The sequence below is a fragment of the Tursiops truncatus genome, chromosome 2 (genome assembly GCF_011762595.2).
Source record: "Tursiops truncatus isolate mTurTru1 chromosome 2, mTurTru1.mat.Y, whole genome shotgun sequence".
In the NCBI taxonomy this organism is placed as follows: Eukaryota; Metazoa; Chordata; class Mammalia; order Artiodactyla; family Delphinidae; genus Tursiops; species Tursiops truncatus.
In genome coordinates this window covers 98,025,071-98,046,940 of record NC_047035.1, presented here as the reverse complement: position 1 = coordinate 98,046,940, position 21,870 = coordinate 98,025,071, and the positions used below count along the sequence as shown (strand labels likewise).

The following is a 21,870-nucleotide window of genomic DNA, read 5'->3' as shown; positions in this document are numbered from 1 at the left end:
CCTTCCTAATCGATAAGCCCTCCGTAGCAGCAGGTCACACCGTGCCTTGTACGCGTTACTGTTTATCTTTATTTAACGAATCAACTTTTTGCCTTTGGGAGCGCCAATTTTAACGAACTCAGCCAATTAGGTACTTCGTTGAGTGGGTGAAATTTGCACTCAGTGTGGCTTTATTAAAAAATGGAATGGAGCCTTCTTGTAGCTAGAATAGGTAATTATTTTAGTACTGCGAATTTTAGGAGGTTTGCCTCCTCAAATAAGGTCACATCTACTGGACGTTACTTGAAATGTCATTATTAGCGCATCGTATCTTTGGCTTAACGTTTGAATCTTATTAGGCCCCACCTTTCTCAGGGGGGTATTTATCACACCTTGGACGCTAGTGTGAATGGTTTACTATAATTCCCTGAGCTATGGTCATAAAGGGGAAGGGAAGGGAGAAAGTGAGGGTATTATTTTAATAAATAATTTTTAATCCTTTACCCAAGCTAAGGATGGGATTCTAATTAAAGAAGCTATTAAAAATCTCTCTCAAATAATATTTGAGGGTGTGGGAAATACTAGTTTTTAAATGAAAGTAGGTTAGAAAGTAGTGTAATACTAATTTTCTTAACTAAACCATAGGACTAGAAGTGATTCGATGTTTATTAGAAACAAGACTCAAAGGAGTGTAATAGTTATAAAGTGATTAGATGGTGAAACTACAAATTATTTTTTTCTTTATACTTTTTGGTATTTTCCAAATTTTCTATAGGAAAAAACCTTAATTTAAAGAAAAGGACACAGGTGCAGCAATTCCAGTTATACAGACTCTTTAAACATTAATTTTAAAAAGCAAATAACAACTAAAAACAACATAGGCAGAGCCCCTGTTACTGCATCCACGGACTCTGTGAATAACAAGTTTAAATGTATGTAAGTTAGTTGTTGAGAAGTGACAAGAAATGCATTGGTTGGACTGGAAAGGAAACAAAAAAATATGACAGTAATTCTTAGCATTTGTACATCTCGTCTTATTTTGATCTGTTTTCTTTTCATTTTGTACAGTAAAATCAAGACAAGATTGCTTACTTTTCTTCAATTAAGGGAGTGCAATCTTGATTATTACTGTAACTCAAGGTGACAAAGCATGGGCATATTAATCTGAAAAGATCTGGGATGTAGCAGGATTTTTCATTTATTATTTGTAAACATTTGCCAGTGGAAATAAAGAAGTTAAACATTATTATAAAATGGGGGCTTTAAGCTTGTTTTCATCAAGTCATTTCAAGTATCAATACTATGTTTTATATGCCTGATATTTTGGATTATGTTTTTGTTTCATTTTCTATTATGGATATGTTGGATATGGTTGAGTAAGTAGCATATTTAGCCCACATTTTGTTTTCTGTCATAAAGAAAGGGCCACATTGTTCTTCGATAGGAATAGTCCATGTATTTTTGCAGTTACCAGTCTTGAGAAAATGGGGTTTACCTCAATTCCAAGTGTCCATTAACTCAATAGAATAGCCATTCTGAAGCTTTGTTTTTATTTTTTTGCTTTTTTGTTTTTTAAGCTGTAGAAGTCATACTTTGTTTTCTTAGGTTCTTTTCTTTGGAGCATTGCTTCTCTCCCCAGATTTCAGTTTCTTTTCAATATTTTCTATTGTTTTATTTTGTGTATTTTGTGCCCTTTGTTGGCTCAATATCTCACTAAAAATTTGGGTTCATTTACAGGGCATAAGAAACATTCATAATTACTTAACATGTTTGATTTACTAACTGGTTCCACAGTATTGTGTAGGTTGTGTAATTGTATTTTATCTAAGTTAAATATTTAAAAAATTAGGTGAGTTTGAACTGAGAGCTTAGAAGTAGTAGTTTCTGACATGTAAAGAATATGGACACAGTGCAAGGCCTGTTAAGCCCAGGGTATTTTAAAACAGAAAATGCAGACTCATCTAACAATGCAGAACTACTAGAGGCTGAATTGCTTTTGTGTTTGAGTGGTTAAGATGAGGAAGTTGCCATATTGTAGGCGATAACTTACATTTTCAAGAATTTTCTTCCTGGGAGTTGTGCAGTTTTTGTTTTGTTTTTAAATTTATTTGTAAAAATTTGTTAAACAGTTTTTAAAGGTTACTTTCCATTTACAATTATTACAAAATATTGGCTCTGTTTTCCATGATGTACGATACATTCTCGAGCCTATCTTACACCCAGTAGTTTGTACCTCCCACTCCCCTACCCTGTATCGCCCCCCCCCCCAACCACTAGTTGGTTCTCTATATCTGTAAGTCTGCTTCTTTTTTTGTTATATTCACTAGTTTGTTGTATTGTTTATGTTCCACATATAAGTGATATCTTACCATGTTTGTCTGGTAGTTCTGCAGTTTTGACTAAATTAAAATAGTTAAAAAAAATGAGTTGGTTTAAAAGGTCATGTTCGATGTATTGCACTAGATAAACTTGAAAATAAAAATCTCAGTTTGAGTTCTAAGGTGAAATTTAACTCTGTAATATGGGGAGGATTGCAACTAACTGATAGATTGAGAGGATTTTTTTTCCAAGGGGTGTTTAAGGTGTGGAAACCTGCTCAAGGGCTTATAGAGTTTTCTGGAGGAAGTATTAGCAAGGAAGTATTAGTATTAGCAGTAAGTCAGAAATCTAATTTTTCTTCAGTATTTGTCCATAAAGCAGTTTCCTAAAACCTTATTTCTGGTTCATGTTGCCAGCATGATGAAATGTGAAAAAAGAATTGGATTGGGAGTCAGGACGTTTAATGATGTTGACAAATAATTTAACTTATGAGCTTCTATTGTTTCCATTTGTACATAATAAGTAACAGCCATTGCCATACTTCATGGGGTATGTGTGAAGATCAAATCAGATATAAAAAGTCGTATCACTTTGTAAGTGGCAGAGTGATCTACCCATGCAAAGTATTATTGGCCTGCGTAAGTAACATTTACATAAAGCATATTATACATTTGAAGTGTGATGACTTAATGTGATATATATACTTTTGGACTGAGAAGTTTGATGGAAAAAAGTCATATGGGATCTTCATTTGATTTTTTTGATAGTGCTTTTTGCCTTTTACTAGGTTGAAGGGAACCTGGCCCCTTTCCTGACTGTGACTTTGTACTCTCCTGCATTAAAGGTTTGGAAATTGCAGTGTGCTTTTATGGTTCAGCCTTTAATTTTGGTTTTGATTTGTTTTAATTGCACATCTAAAGTATAAAGAAGATCTTCAGTGTAACTTAACAGTAGGAAGTGGATGTTGTTTTTAATGTTCTAAAACAGTCCTTTAAGTTGATTTCATAAACAGTGAGTCTACACAGAATGTCAAATTCCAGGTCCTCCCAGAGATACATTACATGTGTAAGCATTTGTCTTTCAGGGAAAGAGATAGTTTAGAGCTTAGACACTCCTTCTGGGGAAGTCAACCCTATCTGTATTACATACAACATCTGCCCCTTGAGATTAACTTCAAGTTGGGTTGACATATAGAACATTCAAGTAAAAAAGTCTTTTAGAAACTTACGAATCAATTCTGCGGACTTTATGAGAGCAAATATAAGCGAAAGTGAAAGGCAAAGAAACATATAATATATCATGGGTTGGTAATGACTGCTTCTATATTTGATTAGTTGATAACTCAAATAACATCTTTACTAACATTTTATCTAATATTACTACTAGAAAGTAACAATGGGTGTGTACTTGTCTATTATGTACTTAAAAATATGGAAAACAGAATAAAAATATATAAAATCCCTTTGTTTTCCATCTCTCTGGCTTTTTTCCCAAATGAAAAGTAGAAGAGAGTTGTAAAAAAAAAAAAAATTAGGACAGATTATCCTTTTGTGGAAAGTATGTTTAAGATAAACAAAAAATATAGATATATGATGAATACATATATTTTAACAAGTAAAATTATTAAAAAATTTTTTTGAGAGTAGAAAAAACAACATCAAGCTAGATCCCATTAGTTTTACTTATCTCTGAAAGGGGAAGAGGAGCCAACAGGGCCTGGCAGTGCCCAAGTGAGGGTCGTATGGCGCCTAGTCAAGCTTCTAGATTTACTACTGGCTCTTTCAGGCTTTTCCAAAATTAAGATGTAACAATCCTGGAAAGTCAGGATTCTTTTCAGAATGGGAACACCTGGTGAAAAGGTATTTCCATACTAACAGATATCTTAATTTCCCCCCAGCATTTTGAATTCATATGGTTTACTGCTTTGTTTCAAACTTTTAATCAAAGGTGTAGCTTCTTTTAGATGGAGGCAAAAAGGGATACTTTTATCTTCACATATGGCAGTAGTTGCTTTTGTTTCCCAATATGAAGGATGTTACATCATAAAAGAAATCTTGTGAAGAAATTGTGTATTGACTCACTTCTTGCAGAATTTGTTTTCTAAACCAAAAAGTTAATTTACTGTATGTAACAGTATTGCTGCCTCTTTCTGGTCATGGATAAAGTGAAATTACTACTATTGGAGATTTTTTTCCAGATACCTATCTTTAGCGATATCGGTGTTTAAATGAAATTCCACTCCATTAAAACTAGGAAAGCCTGTTTGCTATGGACAGGTTATCTTTGAATCCACTTAGAAGATGCATATAACCAAGGGGCAGGACAGCCATTGGACCCACATCTTGATGCCGTAATTACTACACTGTGGACTCTTCAAATCCCTGGGTTATGCTCTCTCTTCTCTAGCATCAGTTTTCTCCAGTAAACTTCTGATACCTCAGATATAAACGTTTTAATATGATTCCCTTTAGTCCTTTAATTTATTCTGAAGAGACTGGTCATCCAGAAGATGATTGGATTTTTGTCAGTCATTCATTTACTTAATATTGGGTTTGTCTTTTCATTTAAAAAAATGTATATTTTTTTCCTGCGGATTATGAAGGTAATAAATAGCTCACTGAAATTTAGCAGACATAATACGTGTAATTTTAGTTTTTTTAGATTTGAAAGATACTCTTTAAAATTAGACTAATGCATATAAATTAATATCAATAGGGTTTATTATACATATCATTTTCTGACTTGCTTTTTTCACAGAATATATTATTGATGTCTTTCCATGTCAGGACATGTTGATCTATTTTAAATTTTTAATGGCTGCATTAATAATAGATATTATACATTTTAATTTTAATAAACTCACTCTTGATAGACTTCACTTTCTAATTTTGTACTATAAAAATTCAACCATTCTTACACACATGTATATGTATTTTCATATTCATGTGAGTATTTCTACCAGATAAATTCCTAGAAATGAGGTGGATAGGAAATGAAATAGAGATGATAGGTCACAGGGTATCTGCCTGTAAAATTTTGTTATTACAAAATTACTCAAATGATAATAACTATGCATTTTTACTGTTTACAGTACCTATTTTTCTGTATCTGACCTATTAACCTGTTTAATCTTTGTTGATCGTTTAGGCATTAAAATAATCTTGCTACTCTTTGTGTATCTTTCGTAGTAAGGTTGAGCATTTTTTTCCTTATAAGCCATTTTAATATCTTCTATAAATTGCTTACTCATATTCCTTGATAAATTTTCTATTCAGTTTTTTAACCTTTTTCTTACTCATTTATTGGTGTACTTTAAATGTTTTGAAAACTGTTATATATGTCACAGGTATTCTCAGTATATCATTCTTATTTTTACGACTTTTGGCAAACAAGTTTATGATTTTTATATAATAAAAAGCTTTTCCTCTACAATTTCTAGGTTTTGTGTAAAGCTTAGTAAAAAGGTCATCTTTACCCCAGGACTGTAAAACTTTTCTGTTTTGTTTGAGTCTTTTTGTGTGTGTGGTTTTATTTTATATGTTTAAATCTCTGGGCTGTATTTTTACCAGGTGGTCTTAAGGTTTTATGAAGCCTTATCTTAATAATGCCGAACTTTCACAAGGCAAACATGAGAGATGACATCAATCTGAAAGTCTTTTGCAACACCACATTTATGACGTTTAATGGAGAGTATAATTCCTGAGTGATGCAATTTGTCAAAAAACTGATTTTTTCCCCCTTTGGGAGGTAGGAGGGGAAGAACAATGAAATGTACTGTCTTTTTAAATTCAGAAGCGTTTTATGTGAAAATGGCTCTTATCTTTCGCATCTCTTTCATTCTTTACCTTTCACACCAACCATAGAAAGGCTCTGCTGTTTTGAGCATCCAGAATGGCAGCCAGCACTTTAGTTCCATATTCAGAATTACCTGTCAGATCATTTGTCTCTTGATGCTGTTTGGAAGCAATTTAGTTTGGCCTGGGCTTCGTGAAAATATGTTGCAGGATTTATCTGCTATAACAGTTAAAAAGCCATGCAAAAACTTACTCTTTTTCAAATAAAGAGTTTACCTGACCATTCTAGCCAATAAGCCTTGGAATCAACTTCCCTAAGGCAGTCTTTTTTTTTTCCCCCACAGCACAGAGGCCTAGTGGGTACTAGGCACTCCTAGGCTAGGCTTATTTATTGCCAGAGTTTGGGGACTGAAATAAGGTTGACACTGTAGATGAAAAAAAAAGTATAAGCTGAGCCTTCACTTAAGATGAGACTATTTGGAAAAAAGAAAGCAACACAGTGAAAGGTTCTTCCCCCACCACAATGAACAGGATTGAAGACCCTTTAATTCCGCAAAGAGATACAGTTCTCACCATTTACTCCAGAAGTGTTTGTCACAGTACTTTTTAAAATGTAAATTTGTGCCAAATTACCATAAAGCATAGTGACGGTAACAGTTTTAGATCCTTACTTAGACAGAAAATCTTAGAATTTCTTAAGCTTTTCTGTTTCAACCCCTTCATTGTGGTGCTTAGTGATTTTAGTGGCCCTAGCTCCCTTTTGAAAATAGGCAGGAATAAAAAAAATTCATAATTGTGGTACATTTAAAAGAGGCAAGCTTAAGGGGTGGGGCTAGACCTGAAATTAGACCTGTAGCTCATTACTATTTCTGATCCTTCAATTCCTGATCTGAGTAAAAATGCTTGTGTGTCCTTTTCTATAGATAAAATAGAATATTAAGCGATTAAAGATGAGAGATTATTATGTATGTATTGTATGACTTCTGACTAGTAGAGAGCAGTTAAAATTTTTGTGCAGTTATAGAGACATTGAAAATTAAATTGAAACTTCTTATCAAAAGCTTTGAACTTAACACTAACTAGTAAAGTAACTCATGGATAAAAGTAATAGAGGCTGCTCTTAGGCAAGCTATGCAAGAAGTACAGAACTTATGCTGAGAAATAAGAAATAAATGCGATACATTCAGGGGAAGGAGAGATCAGTGTGTCAGAAACATGAAGGAAAACTTCATGGAGGAGACTGAGCCTTAAAGATGGAAATCAGAAGAAAGGAAAGGAGGAAAGCATTCCAGGAAGTGTGACTTGAGTAAGTGAAGACATGGAGGTAGGGCTGTGCTCCTCTACTTGTAGCAAGTAGATTACTTTGATCAGATGAAATAGCCCTGGAGGAGAGAACTAATCGATTGCAAGCTAGGCTAGAGCCAGGTAGTGGAAGCATTTGGATGTCCCCTTAAGAAGTTTGACTTTATTGTACAGAATACTTATTCTCAAGGTCATGGGGAGACTTTTGCACAGGAAGTTTAAAAAAAAATTTCTAGCATTTGGAATAAGTACTGCATGTAACCTGCAGTCAGTTTCACTGTTGCCTGTATGTAAGTGTTCAGGGTGGTTGTGTGTGTTTAGGGAGGGACCAAGCGAAGAGTTGCACAATAGCACTGTAAAAAGTGGTGAGTACCATTGTAATTAAAACAGCCTTGTTTTGGTGCTGGAATATAGATCATTGGAACAGAATGGAGACTACAGAAACTGATTCATAAATGTATGGGACTTTATGTGACAGAGAGTGGCATTTTAAATCATAGAAAAAATATGGAATATTTAATAATTGACATAATTTCTACCTCACACTAAAAGGGAGAATACCCAGATTCACACATTAAATAGCTAAATGTAAAATCCAAAACTGAAAAAGTATTAGTAGAAAATATAGGAGAACTATTTACAATCTTGAGAGTAGGGAAGACTTTCTAAAGCAAGGTGTAAAATATAGGCTATAAAAAGTACCTTATTCTCCATCCTCAACATTTGACTGCATAAAATTTAAAGACATGTATGATAGAAGATATTTTTTTAAATTGAAGCATGCTAGAAAAAAATATTTGCAGTAGGTTTAGCAGTGAATTCATTCATGACCCAATTTATGAAGAACTTCTGAAAATCAACAGAGATAGCCCAATAGGAAGGTGAACATGTGAACATTAGATAATTCATGGGAAATGAAATAAGGATAGCCAATAAACATAGGAAAAGATGCACAACCCCACTGAGTCATCTGGGAAATGCAAATTGAAATAGGAGATTTACTTTTTTTTGCTCATGACATGATCAGAAATTAAAGATGGTTGTTACATTTTTGGTGAGGTTGTGGAGAAATCAGTACCTTCTTGTGTTGGTGGGAGGTCTTCCCTAACAACCTTATTTAAAATTCTGATCCCTACCCCCTACTCCCTGCATTCAGTTTTCCCCCTTTTTGCTTTATTTTTCTCCACAGTACTTGCCACCAACTAACTTAACTACATCTTCTGCTTGTTTATTTCTGTGGGGTTGTTATTGGACAAAAAATAGAATATAAGAGACATTTAAAAAGTTTTTATTAGTTGGGATCTTGGGTCCTCTTTCCTTTATCCAACAGTCTGGTTTAAAGCAGGCATTTCATATCCTCTTGGGGAGATGAAAGTTCCAGAACCTCTGAAAAGCATGATAGAAGTAGGTTCTTGAAAGCTGTCTAGACTGACTGACTCATCTTTGATCACATTTACAGTACAGCAGCACTTTTGGGACTTTTGGTCACAGCCCATTGGTTGGCTTACCTCGGAATTGTAGACGTGTGGGAGAATAATGCCCCCATTCTTCTCCATCGTGTCTAATTCTAGAAGATACACTAATGGAAACCGTACCTTTTCCATAGTAAAATGTAGCTACTCAGGAATGATGAGGGGCACCATCATATCAGCTAATATTCACTCCAGTTGTATTTTATGAGGTAAAATTAATATTGTTGCTCTGTTATTAGTTTTGACAGCTGCCACCTAAAGTGTAATTTTAAATTACATCTTTGGTCTGTATCTCTCCCCTAAATTCAGTCTCCAGCTGCCTACTTGACGTTTCAACTTGGACGTGATAATAGCTGTCTCAAATTTAATATGTCCCCGATGAGTTTACCAATTTTCCTTTCATAACCTGCTGCTTTTGAAGTCTTCCAGTCTTAATGGCCTTTCCATTCTTGTATTTACTTAGGACGGGGGTCATCCCTCATACCTTGTATTCAGTACGTCAGGAAGCCCAGTTGGTTATACCTTCAAAATATAGGTATAATTTGCCCACTTCTTACTGTCTTTGCTACCACCCTGGTCCAAAGCACCATCATCTCACATGGATCACTGTGGTAGCTTTGCAAATGGTCTTCCTGCTTCTGCCTTTGCCCCCTCACAGTGCTGTCTCAATAGGGCAGCCAGTGTGATCCTCAATTATTCCTTTCCTCAAAATACTTCTATGACTTTTAGTTTCACTCAGTAAAAAGTCTTAGGATCTGTAAGGCCCTACATCATTTGTCTCCCACTCCATTATCTCTCTGTCCTCATCTCTTTCCACTTTCCCGGTAGCCCACTTCTCTCCAACCACACAGGCCTCCTTGCTGTTTCTCATAGATATGGGCTTGGTTCCAACTTTGTACCTACTGTTCCTTTGGTCTGAAACACTCTTTACCCAGTTAACTGCACGATGATTCACTCACTCATTCAAGTCTTTGCTCAAATATACCTTCTTAAGGAAGCTTTCGCTGATCATCCTTTTTGAAATTAAGCCTCTCCAACCCAGCATTTTCTATTCTCTTTTCCCATGCTTTCTCTGTAGTAGGAAATATACCATCAAATACACTGTGTATTCTACCAGGTAATGTTGTTTATTGGATGACTCCAGTGTGAAAGAGGAAGTGCTTAGGAAAATTGAGATGATTTTTTTTTCCTTTGGCCACACCATGTGGCATGTGGGATCTTAGTTTCCCAACCAGGGATTGAACCCATGCCCCCTACATGGAAGCATGGAGTCTTAACCACTGGACCGCCAGGGAAGTCCCAGAAAATTGAGATGAATTTAATTCAGACTATTGCAATAGGAATATCTCAATGAACCGAGGAGTTTTATAGAGGCAAGTAAACAAGGGACTCAGAATGGGTGGAAGTGAGTCTTACCTGGGATTTTTTGAGGGCAGGTTGGTCCTTTGCAGTTAGCTATCAGTCAGAACACAAAACAGGATGGGGAAATTTCTCAACCTTCCTTGCTTTCCTGGAGCACAGGGCTCAGATGAAGTTCAACCTAGTCAATTACTGATAGAATTTAAGCTCCAGGAAGGCAAGACTCTTACTTGTTTTGTACATTGGTATATTTTCAGTATCCTGCATGTGCTAAGAACTCAATAAATATTGAATGAACAGATGGATAAAGGAGTAAATTAAAAATGGTACTAACTGTAGGCCCATCTGCTGGAGAGTTTGATTATACTAGTGTAGTATAATCCTTCTACCTTAAGTAACTTCATAAATGAGATACGAACATCCATGTAATAAATTTACATCCTAATATGACTAACGTGCTATATTCTATGTGGAAAACCGTATGTTTATAATGCTTAGTGTCAAATTCTCTTCCATAGAGTTCTATGAATAAAATCTTACATGTTGTGAAGAAATGTTCCATAGGATTTCTTATGAAGTGAGAATCAATTTAAATGATTTGTCTCTGTTCTAGAGGCTATTATTATAGGATTTTGGAGTTTATCTTGAAGGCACTGGAGACCAATTTTAAGTGATTGATTAAGTGATCAGATTTATGTGTTAGGATAAACAGAGTAGGGACAGCATTGGGAAGGAGTGACTGGAGGGGAATTTGAAACTGCAGGCAGAGATCTCTTAGAGAGCCGTCACTGTAATACAAGTGGGAAATGATGAAGTTGGGATAGGAAGTGAAAAAGGATTTAGACCTGATTGGATTTTTGGGTCAAGGCAATTCTAGTTATCCCAAATGTAGTTATCCTAAATCTAGGATTTTTGACCTGATGTTTGGTGGCTTTTTCTTGCAGCCAGATTATTTTTGGCTAATGCTGTTCTCTGAGATGATAGAAACAGGAAGAGGAGCAGGAAGATAATCTTAGTTTTGTAGATGCTTTATTTGAAAGGCCTGAGAAACCTACTAGTGATCATCCAAAAAGCAATGGGGAAATATATGACCTGAGATTGGGGTAAAGAAGCTACCCTGAGGAATAAAACGAAGCCTGAGTCTAGAAAAGGGCTTCAAGTTTATCATCTTCATAAAGTACCCTTAGCTTTATAACTTTGTATGATTTTTTATGCCTTTGTAACTTTCCCATAAACTGTTTATTTCTAAGTTATTATTAGTAAAGCCCTCAAAATGGAACAGGTTTTTGCATTTACCTTTGGTCAAAATAATGGGGAGAGGAACTTCATGGATTCCTCCAGAATTTTGAGTTCCTTGAGGAACAGTTTAGAAGTGTGTCAGTAACTGCATCATCACCCAGAAATGTTTACCTTTTTTCTTTATTGAGTGCTTAATATGTGTTACCGGTCAAGTAAACAAGCAATTACAGCGTAGTATTGTATTTTAAGTAGTAGATTAGGGAATATACTAGTCTTTGGGGATGGGGTCAGGGAATGGTTCACGAAGTGATGCATTAGCTGAGATAGAAGAGTGGGCACAGGAGTTTGGGTAGAAGTAAGGAGGTGAGGAACTGAGATCAGAATATGCAAAGCCCCTGAATTAAGAGAAAGCTAAGCTTTTTAGCAGAATTGAAAAGGTGGAGGGGAGAGGGAGGGGATGGAGGGAAGAGAGGATGAGATGCTAGAGACAAAACACTTGATATTTAAGGCCTGTGGGCATTATCCTGAAGACAGTATGAAAATCTTAACATTTTTAAGGAATGACAAAATATTACCATTTTAAGAAGATAACTGGCTGTAGTGGGGAAGTTCAAATACAGAGGCAGCTTTCAGAGTCAATGTGTCTAGGATGGGGCTCAGAAATTTACTTTTTAAAATTTTGATTTAATTTCAGTGCACCCAACTTTTTTTTTGCGGTACGCGGGCCTCTCACTGTTGTGGCCTCTCCCGTTGCGGAGCACAGGCTCCGGACGCGCAGGCTCAGTGGCCATGGCTCACGGGCCCAGCCGCTCCGTGGCATGTGGGATCTTGCCGGACCGGGGCACGAACCCGTGTCCCCCTGCATCGGCAGGCGGACCCTCAACCACTGCGCCAGCAGGGAAGCCCTCACCCAACTTTTTGAAAACACCTGAATTAAGAGGGTTCTTTAGTAGGGCTGTGAATTTTGCTTACCAAACTCTTACTGTGGTGTTATGGCCAGTAGGGGAATCTTTTCCTCATTTGGGCTAGATGTGAAGCCTGTTCTTCCTCCAGGGCAAGTAAACAAAGAAACTGGGATCAGATTAAAATGGGCTCCTTGATTTGAGAAATTCAAATATGATAAAGTCCCAGTTTAGCAATGTATGTAACTTTCTTTTGAAATCTTGTTTTTGCTTATCCCCAGAGCAATTAGAGTTCTTGATTGGAAAACAAAAGCTGGGGACTATCTATTTAGAACTGTTTAAATGGAAATTTCCTAGATAAGAGCAGGAGATATATACACATTAAATATCCCTGATCAGGTCTTGTATCCCAGGAGTTTTGGAAGGTTATGTAAGTCTGGGGGTGAGATGGAGCAGCAGTGAGAATGTGGGCTGCTAGAGGAGGTTAGGAACTGGGGGTTTGCAAAGGGAAGAGGAGCTTTCACATGGTGAAGAATGATTGCTTTTTTTAGGCCAATTTTCCTTTTTTTTTAAAAAAATGTTATTTATTTATTTTTGACTGCGTTGGGTCTTGTTGCTGTGCGCAGGCCTTCTCTGGTTGCAGCGAGTGGGGGCTACTCTTCATTGCGGTGTGTGGGCTTCTCACTGTGGTGGCTTCTCTTGTTGCAGAGCATGGGCTCTAGGCTCACGGGGCTCAGTAGCTGTGGCTCGCGGGCTCTAGAGTGCAGGCTCAGTAGTCGTGGCGCACAGGCTTAGTTGCTCCGCAGCATGTGGGATCTTCCTGGACCGGGGCTGGAACCCGTGTAGCCTGCACTGGCAGGCGGATTCTTAACCACTGTGCCACCAGGGAAGTCCTAGGCCAATTTTCTTAATCGTAAAGCCCTACCTACTTGTTCCATATAGAATGGTTTTTCCAAATACCAAGTCACTTAAACCAAAATATACTACACTTTCTCTTTTCTTTGTTATTCTTCTTGGTTATTCAGTCCTTTAAAAATCTTTCGTGTCTGTCTTCCTAAATCTCTCCTAACCCCTCCCCATCCTATTTATCCTCTCCCCCTCATCAATACTGGTTAAATTTAGGTGCTCATCTTTTTCATGGAATATTGCATTGATTCTTTGTATCCCACAGGTCTAGGGCCCTTTAGTTGTTTCCCCATTTTAATATGTGCCCTTTGAAAGATTCTGATTTTCAGATGTCTTCTTTTAATACTTCACTCATGCTAAATTAATTGAATTTCTTAGAAGTGTCATATTCTTTAACTTTTTCTGCCTTTATTTTTGTAGTGCTTTTCACATTATCTCTTGGGAAATCCTTCCAGTGTCGTCATATTTTCTCTTTTGGCAATAAGGAACCAGAACTTAATTTTTTTGTGATAGCTCTCAATTTTAAAATTTTGGCAACTAATTCAGTTAAAAAACATGCTGTCCAGCATGTCAAAAACATTACAACCTCATTTATAAAGCCTGCTTTGACCATTTTCCTTTCTTCCTGCAAAGTTAACTGCTCAGTCTTTGTGCAGTCTAATATGTTAACCCACAACTTTGGAATTGTTATAAAATAATTCAAATACAAATAGTAGCATCAGAGTTTTTAACTCATGAAAACTGGTTCAATGAGAAATTGGGCTTTATGTAGTCAGTTTAATAAGGAATGGTGAAATAAAATTGCTATAAAATTGGTTAATATACTATAGGGAGGGTATTTAAGCCTAGCCTTTGGGATAGTATTCTCTACTGGACAGAAAAAAGTGCATTTCATTGTAATAGTTTTTGTTTTGTTTTGTTTTGTTTTTACAAATTTACCTTTAAATTTAGAAACTGCCTGGGCCCTAATTAGTTGTAAATGGGAAATCAAACAATCAGATGACCTCAGGTGAAGTTACTGTAAAATGTTCTGTCTCGAGTGACATTAAAGACGACTCACACAGTTGTCTTTAGGTCTTATTTTAGATTTTGAATAATTTGTCTGAAAACATGCTTATTTTATACTATCAGTGACCAGCCACCTCTCTGTATCTTCTCTTTTTAAAATATTAATTTACGAGAGTTTCCAGAATCACTAATAGACGGTCCACATCTATATTTTTTGCCCTGTTTTCATTTGTGCACTGGTTCCATATTAAATTGTCTGCAGTAGAGTTCTGTTAGAACACTAACCATCAACTTGGATATAATGGGTTCTCAGTATATGTGCAATAATAGAAGCATTTATAAGACATATGTATAGAACAAAGTCAGCAAGATACCATTTACTTTAATGAGCTTAATTTTTTTTTTTTTCTGGCATGCGGGCCTCTCACTGTTGTGGCCTCTCCCGTTGCGGAGCACAGGCTCAGCGGCCATGGCTTACGGGCGCAGCCGCTCCGCGGTATGTGGGATTTTCCCGGACCGGGGCACGAACCCATGTTCCCTGCATCGGCAGGCAGACTCTCAACCACTGTGCCACCAGGGAAGCCCAATGAGCTTAATTTTGAAGTTTAAATAGGAGTTTCAGATAGAAAGGGTAGAACAAACCGGATAGAGTGACCAATGTGTGCTGGTTTAGGACTTGAGTCTATCTAGGTTATTGCCAATGGCCACAAGTTTCTAACCAACTTCTGGTCTTTTTCTTCCCCTGTTTTAATGTAACTGAAGTGTTACCAACATGGTTATTTTCCTAAAAACCATTTGATCACATTCCTTCCCTGCTTGAAAATATTAATTGCTTCATGTTGACAACAGTAGATTTCATTTTGCCGGGCCTTGGAACTCTTCTCTTTCCCCCACCTGGTTTCTTCAGCCATGATTTTCACACCGCACTGTTCATTGAAAACATAGGCTTTTGCTCTGGCTGACTGTTCCCCATTTGTCGTTCCCTCAGCAGTTGACTTCCTCAGAGTCAGATTGTTTTCATTTACCTTTGTTTCTGCCTGGCCAAATCCTACATTTTCTTTCAGATCCAGCTTGCCTCTTCATTCCACAGTACGACCGTCTACACTGTTTTGGCTCAGGAGGATCTCCTTGTCATAAAGTTTGGTTGTATTTGTTCATATAGATATGCAAGCATATCCTGTCTGGTAAATCTATGGGTGGGTTGTCTCAGTTTCACCTGGAAGGCAGTAAGCGCCACTTTTTGTACTTGGGTCACATATAGTACTTCCTATAGAATTTTTAAAAATGTGTCCCACATATCAATATGTTTTTGTATTTGTAGACCTGAAAAATGTCTGAAAATTCCAGTGACAGTGATTCATCTTGTGGTTGGACTGTCATCAATCATGAGGTATGCTACTGAATACTTTTTATAAGGCAGTTTGTAATATTACAGTGTTAACAGTGATGTAAACTGGGTTCTTTGAAGGCCATTAGTTTTTTACATTTAAGCATAAGGTTCCATTGTCTATAGCTTTTTCCACCTACATTTCACTTCACTGCTGAAAACTCTTCACGAGCCAGCATGTTATTGGACATTGCTTTCCTCAGCTTTGAGACATTAGGCAGGTATTTACTGAGGGCTTATTATTGGTCAGGTCCTGTGCTTTACTTATGTTCTCATAATTTTAAACAACCCTCTGTGGTACAGATTGTTTTCATTCTCATTTCATAGTTGAGAGGACCAAAGCTTACGGAGATTCAGTAATTTGGCCAAGATTATGTAACTAGAAAACATCAGAGCCTGCGTTTAAACAGACCAAGGAGCATGGAGAACATGTGTTCCACCCATGTTATGTTATGCTACGTTACGTTATATTATCATTTCAGAACTTGATGGAAAAAGGACTATGGCTAGAACTCTTAAAAAATGAATTTGATTATAGAAATGTGATGTTACATAACTAGTACATAATAAACAGTAATTTATTTTCTCACACTGGTAATATATGTTAATTACAGAAAAATCATAAAATAGTGATGTATAGAAGCAGTAAGATAAAAACTATACCTATTTAAAGTGTTAATGGATTTATCTATAATTTTCCTGTTTATTTTTAGACTCAAGCCTCACTTATTTTCCTTCATCAATAAAAATTTTAAACGCTATTTTTTATGATTCCTTTGATAATTTAATATTTAGACAATTGGTTAGTCATGACTTCTAGAAAACAACATTAACCAAAGTTTCTGCAAGAAAGTTTTAAAATTTATTAGCAGCTGTACCAGTTGAAATGAATGTGGTTTCTTTTTCTTCTTTCTTCTTTTTTTTAATAAGTGACTTTTCTATTTTTAACCTGTTTTCTCCAAAGCTTAGATCAACTCTCATAGTAACAATTTCTCCTTCAAGGATAATTAACAGTGTAGAAGTAAGGCAGCTGTGGGAGTCTGTAGTGTGAAGCAAGATAGCAGAATTTTCTGGCATTTAGCCAAGTGTGTCATTTGGGCATTCTGTATTAGAAATACCTTGTCACGGAGTTGATCATATTTGTGCCTTTATCCTTCTTCCTTCCATATCTTGTTATCAGGTTCTAATCTTTCTTGCTAATGTCTCTTACATGTATTTCCTTTTCCTTTACCATTGCTACCATTCTGATTTAGGCCAGATCTGGTCTCCCCAGTGACTCACAATTCAACCCGAACCTTGTGTCTGTTACTACCATTCTCCTGCCACTTTAGGCAATCCCAAAATCTTATACTCAGAATTCTCTTTAGGACTCAACTCAAGCCCACTGCTTTAATGACGTCTCTTAGTTTTTGCTGTTGTGAGTTATGTATATCAGGAGAACTCAGACCTTTGATTTCATGGATTACTAAATTATAGGAAAATTGAGGGAGGGGCCTGGAGAGAGACAGAATCATTAGTGGATAACTTATTTTCCTAATTAACATGAGAAAAAAACCCTGTTAAGATCCACTTTTATTAAAGAAAAGACAGTCTGACATCAAAGTAAGAAGGAAAACCTTGGAAGAATAAAAGAGTCTGAAATTTTATAAGGAAAGTTTACTCCATTAATCTCATAGGTTAATTTTAATCCTTGCCCTTAAACCTTTTTAGTCATATGTTGCAATAATAAGTAGTTATTTGCTTGTGGCTGTTTCTCTGAATAGGCTATAAATCTGAATTTTAGATTTTAGTTTTTCATACCCTGTGACACTAGCAAAATGTCTTGCCTAGAGTAGTTCTATAAGTGTTGAGTAGAAGCAAATTAATAGAAATAGCTAAATTTAGAAACTTATCCTCTGGGATTCAGATTTATTGCTTGGGCTTATAGCATAGTTAGAATGTTGGACTTTTAGACTGACTTATTTTATTGTTTTTAAGATTTTAAAAAATTTATTTATTTTTGGCTGTGTTGGGTCTTTCGTTGCTGTGAGTGGGGGCTACTCTTCATTGTGGTGTGCGGCTTCTCATTGTGGTGGCTTCTCTTGTTGCAGAGCATGGGTTCTAGGCACACAGGCTTCAGTAGTTGTGGCATGTGGGCTCAGTAGTTGTGGCATATGGGCTTAGGTGCTCCACGGCATGTTGGATCTTTCCGGACCAGGGCTCGAACTCATGTCCCCTGCATTGGCAGGTGGATTCTTAACCACTGTACCACAAGGGAAGTCCCAGGACTGACTTCTTTTAAAATCTAAACCTATGGCTCCCCTGCTATAGGTTTTATGGACTAAATTGAACAAAAGGAATAGATACTGGACTTCCCTGGTGGTGCAGTGGTTAAGAATCTGCCTGCCAATGCAGGGGACATGGGTTCGATTTCTGGTCCAGGAAGATCCCACATGCCGTGGAGCAACTAAGCCCGTGCACCACAACTACTGAGCCTGTGTGCCACAACTACTGAAGCCTGTGCCCCTAGAACCCATGCTCTGCAACAAGAGAAGCTGCCGCAATGAGAAGCCCATGCGCCGCAACGAAGAGTAGCCCCCGCTCGCCACAACTAGAGAAAGCCCACACGCAGCAATGAGACCCAACGCGACCAAAAATTTAAATTAAAAAAGAAAAAGGAATAGATACTGTTCCCTTTGGAGTATAGCAGCATCTGTGACTTTTAAAAATGGAAGCATCTACATGTAGTCACATCCAGCTTTGGGCAGCTGATGGACCAATAACTGATTAACACTTTTTATCTAGGGGTCTGATACAGAGATGATGAATTCTGAACATGGTGTAGCCAGTGACAGCTGTGAGCTCACCCCAGAATGTTCATCTTTATCACAAGAGGAGCTACAAGTATTGCAGTTAGAGCAGGGAGGTAAGTTTAAAAAAGTCTGATTTTTCTTTTTTTTTTTAATAGGATATGTGAGCAACATTATGAATCTTGCCTTCTTTCTAGGTGGGCAGCCTTTCTGGCTAGTCTAAATCATCAAGTCACACTGAAAGACTAGAATTTTCGTGTGGATTAGGTGGGCAGGCCTAAAGAACCCAGTGGCACCAAATTGCCCAGGGGGTTTGTTTGTTTGTAGCTATAGTACATACTTGGGCCTCCATATGACTCTTTGATACTGCTAGTGTAAACAGTGACTAAATATTATTAACCTTGATTAAGACTAGTGATATACAAAATTATTTATTCACACGAAGGATTTACTAAATTCTTCTCCAGTTACCACACTTCAGAGTACCTTTGGTTATAGGTGGTAAATGGCATTTAACTACTGTATTGCATTAATGTTATATATTCTTCTGTGGGATTTGATGCCCATATTAATTATATAGAGGATTAAGAAACCCAAATAATTAATACATCTTCATATTTAAAAATTACTTCTTAAATTTTCTTTTAAAAATTGCATTAAAACGTAACAGAACATTTCTCTGTCAGGAGAATAAAGTGCATGTGTCAAGGCCAGAAATATAAAAGATTATACCTGTTAATCTTGTTTTCAGCTTAAGTGTTGATTGCTATTCTCATTTGAACAGTGATTCTCATCTTTCATGGGTCAGAGATCTCTTTGAGAATCTGAAAGCTGTGGATGGTCTCTCCCAAGAAATGCATATATTTAGATATTTAAAAAAAAATTTCCATACTTCCTCAGGCGTCCTTGGACCCTAGTCCACCTTCGTTGAGGAGTCTTATCTCCAAATTAATATTCTGTTAGGAGCTATATAACACACACAAGTGATGTTTGGGTTTTTTTCCCTTTGTTATTTTGGAGGGGTTAAAATAGAAAAACAAATGATGAGCAAAAAAATTCAAAGCCATCTATAATTCTTTTTATCTGGAGGTAACATTATACCAACAATGCATATACTTTGCTATGCATAAAACCTGATGCTTATTGTATACTGTTTTAATATTTTTAGCTTCTATTAACATTTTATAGCCTTTTTCATTAAAAATATGACATAAAATCTAATTTGTGTATTGTTTTTTGAGAGTTTCTTATAAAATATATATGCAGCTGCTATGGTGACATTATCTTGTTTTTCTGTGTTCTTTTGAGGCCTTGTTTTTTATAGTCCATTTTTTATTGTAAAGATTTGTAATTTGAAGCCATAGTTTTGATTCTTGTGTTACTAGGCGTTGACAGTCATTAGAATAGTGGTACGTTTAAGAATTATGAATAAACTAAGAATTCAGGAAACGTGCCGTCAATTATCTGAGAATCAGTTTTCCATATTAACAGGTTTTTACAAACACCTTGGCTTAAGTACTTTGGAATTGTAATGTAGAGATTGTTTATTTAGGGATTATGGTTTTTAGTAGATTTTTAAATGAGTTCAGTTCAGTACCCAAAATTATCCCCTGACAATTTCAAATAGTTAATATTTGAAATACAGAGATCTTTTTAGTAACAATAGAGTGACTGTTATAATTACATGTGGCATTTCCTTAAATCCACTTTAAAAATTAGGAATAGATTTTATCTGCCTATATTATATAATATATGCAGACAAAAAAAAAGGTTGATGAAGTGTAATTAAATTGATCTTTGCTTTATGTCAGAGAGCAGCCAGAATGGCACAGTGTTAATGGGAGGAGCTACTTATCCAGCTTTGGAGGAAATGAAGTCAGCACTCGAGGTAACCTTGTGTTTTACTATGTGGATATATGATAAACAGTATTTATTAGAGAATACTAATTAAAGCTTCCATTTCTATTTGTGTGTTCTGTTCCTATTTGAATTATAAATATCTTTTGTTGAAAAATTTGGGATTCTGCAGGTTGGTCAGTTTTAAGATTAAAGTTAGCTTCCATATAACTCCTAATTAAGTGAGCTATCTTTTAATTTAGAAAAGCGATTTCTTGGTAATGTGTTAAAGATCTATTCATTTCACCTCTAATATTTTCTTTAGAAATATGTTGCTTTCTTGAATTATATTGAGAAATTAAGGGTTCATATCTAAAATGAAGGTTAGTTTTAAAATTTGAGAACAAACTTTGTCCTTTGGCATTTTACTTGACTTCCAGATAAAACTAGATAGCTGGATGATCTTTACATTACGTAGCTTTTGAAGTTTATCAGGAAAATTTAATCAGTCTTTTATGGGCTCCCTGACCACAGAGTTATGCCCAAATAAACCCGTAGAACTGGTGAGAAACAAATCCTCTCCTTTTTGTGGACATTGGGTTGGAAAGGTGGGTTTGTTTCTCAGCTTCTGCAGCCCACGAATGAATGGTAGACAGCAGTTTGATTTAATTCTGAAAGAGAGAGTTGCCAACAGGTTTGATGGTATTTTCAGACTGAAAGATAAGCCTACTATTTGTTTTTGGGCTTGCCACACGGCTTGTGAGATCCTAGTTCCCTGACCAGGCATTGAACCCAGGCCCCTGGCAGTGGAAGTGCGGAGTCCTAACCACTGGACCGCCAGGGAATTCCCTAGGATGAACCTACTATTGCGTAATCCTTTCCTGTTGGGCAGGACTTATTTTAAACCCAATCACCATACTACTTAAGTCCATTATATACTTTGAACTGCCTAGAAAATATAAGGCCCATAAATAATTGTTGAATTTGTCTCTAAAATTATGATTCTTCAGGGAGAGGAAGAAAAGTTACCTGATGACAATCTCTATTTTGGAACTGTCAGTGATGATTCTGATATTGTTACACTTGAGCCACCTAAGTTAGAAGAAACTGGGAGTCAAGAAGAAGCAATAATTGTTAAAGAAGCACAGAGTCCGGAAGACTTCAACATGGGCTCTTCCTCTAGCAGCCAGTATACGTTTTGTCAGCCAGAAACTGGTAAGAACTACATAACGGATACGCTGATAGGAGACTTAGGACTCTTGTGACCACATTTTATATAATGGCTTGATTTCTGACCCTGAATTTCAAGTTTTGAATATGTTTGGGTAAAACTCATGAAAATTTTTTATAAAATCTACTGTTATATCTAGTGTTTTCCTAGATCTAGGGCCTAGAGCACGGTAGTCCAATAAATACCATCTTTTATCATTGAAAGAAGAGAAAAAATAGCTTCAAGGAGATTTGTTAATGTCTCAAACACTCCAAAATGCATTTGACAGTTTTTAGGTCTTTAGGAGTGGGAGATTGAGCCATTATACTTAAAAAAGTAGGACAATGTTAGTAAGATTTTTAGTTACA

General features: G+C 36.3%; 1 protein-coding gene across 2 annotated transcripts in view; it reads left to right on the top strand.

Moving 5' to 3' along the window:
- The window catches only part of CCPG1 (cell cycle progression 1), a 38,499-nt gene that overhangs the window by 317 nt on the left and 16,312 nt on the right, over nt 1-21,870 (top strand). For both annotated transcript variants that reach the window (XM_019946715.3, XM_019946690.3), the window contains exons 2-5: nt 15,602-15,670; nt 18,452-18,572; nt 20,268-20,344; nt 21,303-21,507. In XM_019946715.3, coding sequence (XP_019802274.1) covers nt 15,611-15,670; nt 18,452-18,572; nt 20,268-20,344; nt 21,303-21,507 — 463 coding nt within the window. In that variant the 5' untranslated portion in view covers nt 15,602-15,610. The remainder of the gene's footprint in view (nt 1-15,601; nt 15,671-18,451; nt 18,573-20,267; nt 20,345-21,302; nt 21,508-21,870) is intronic.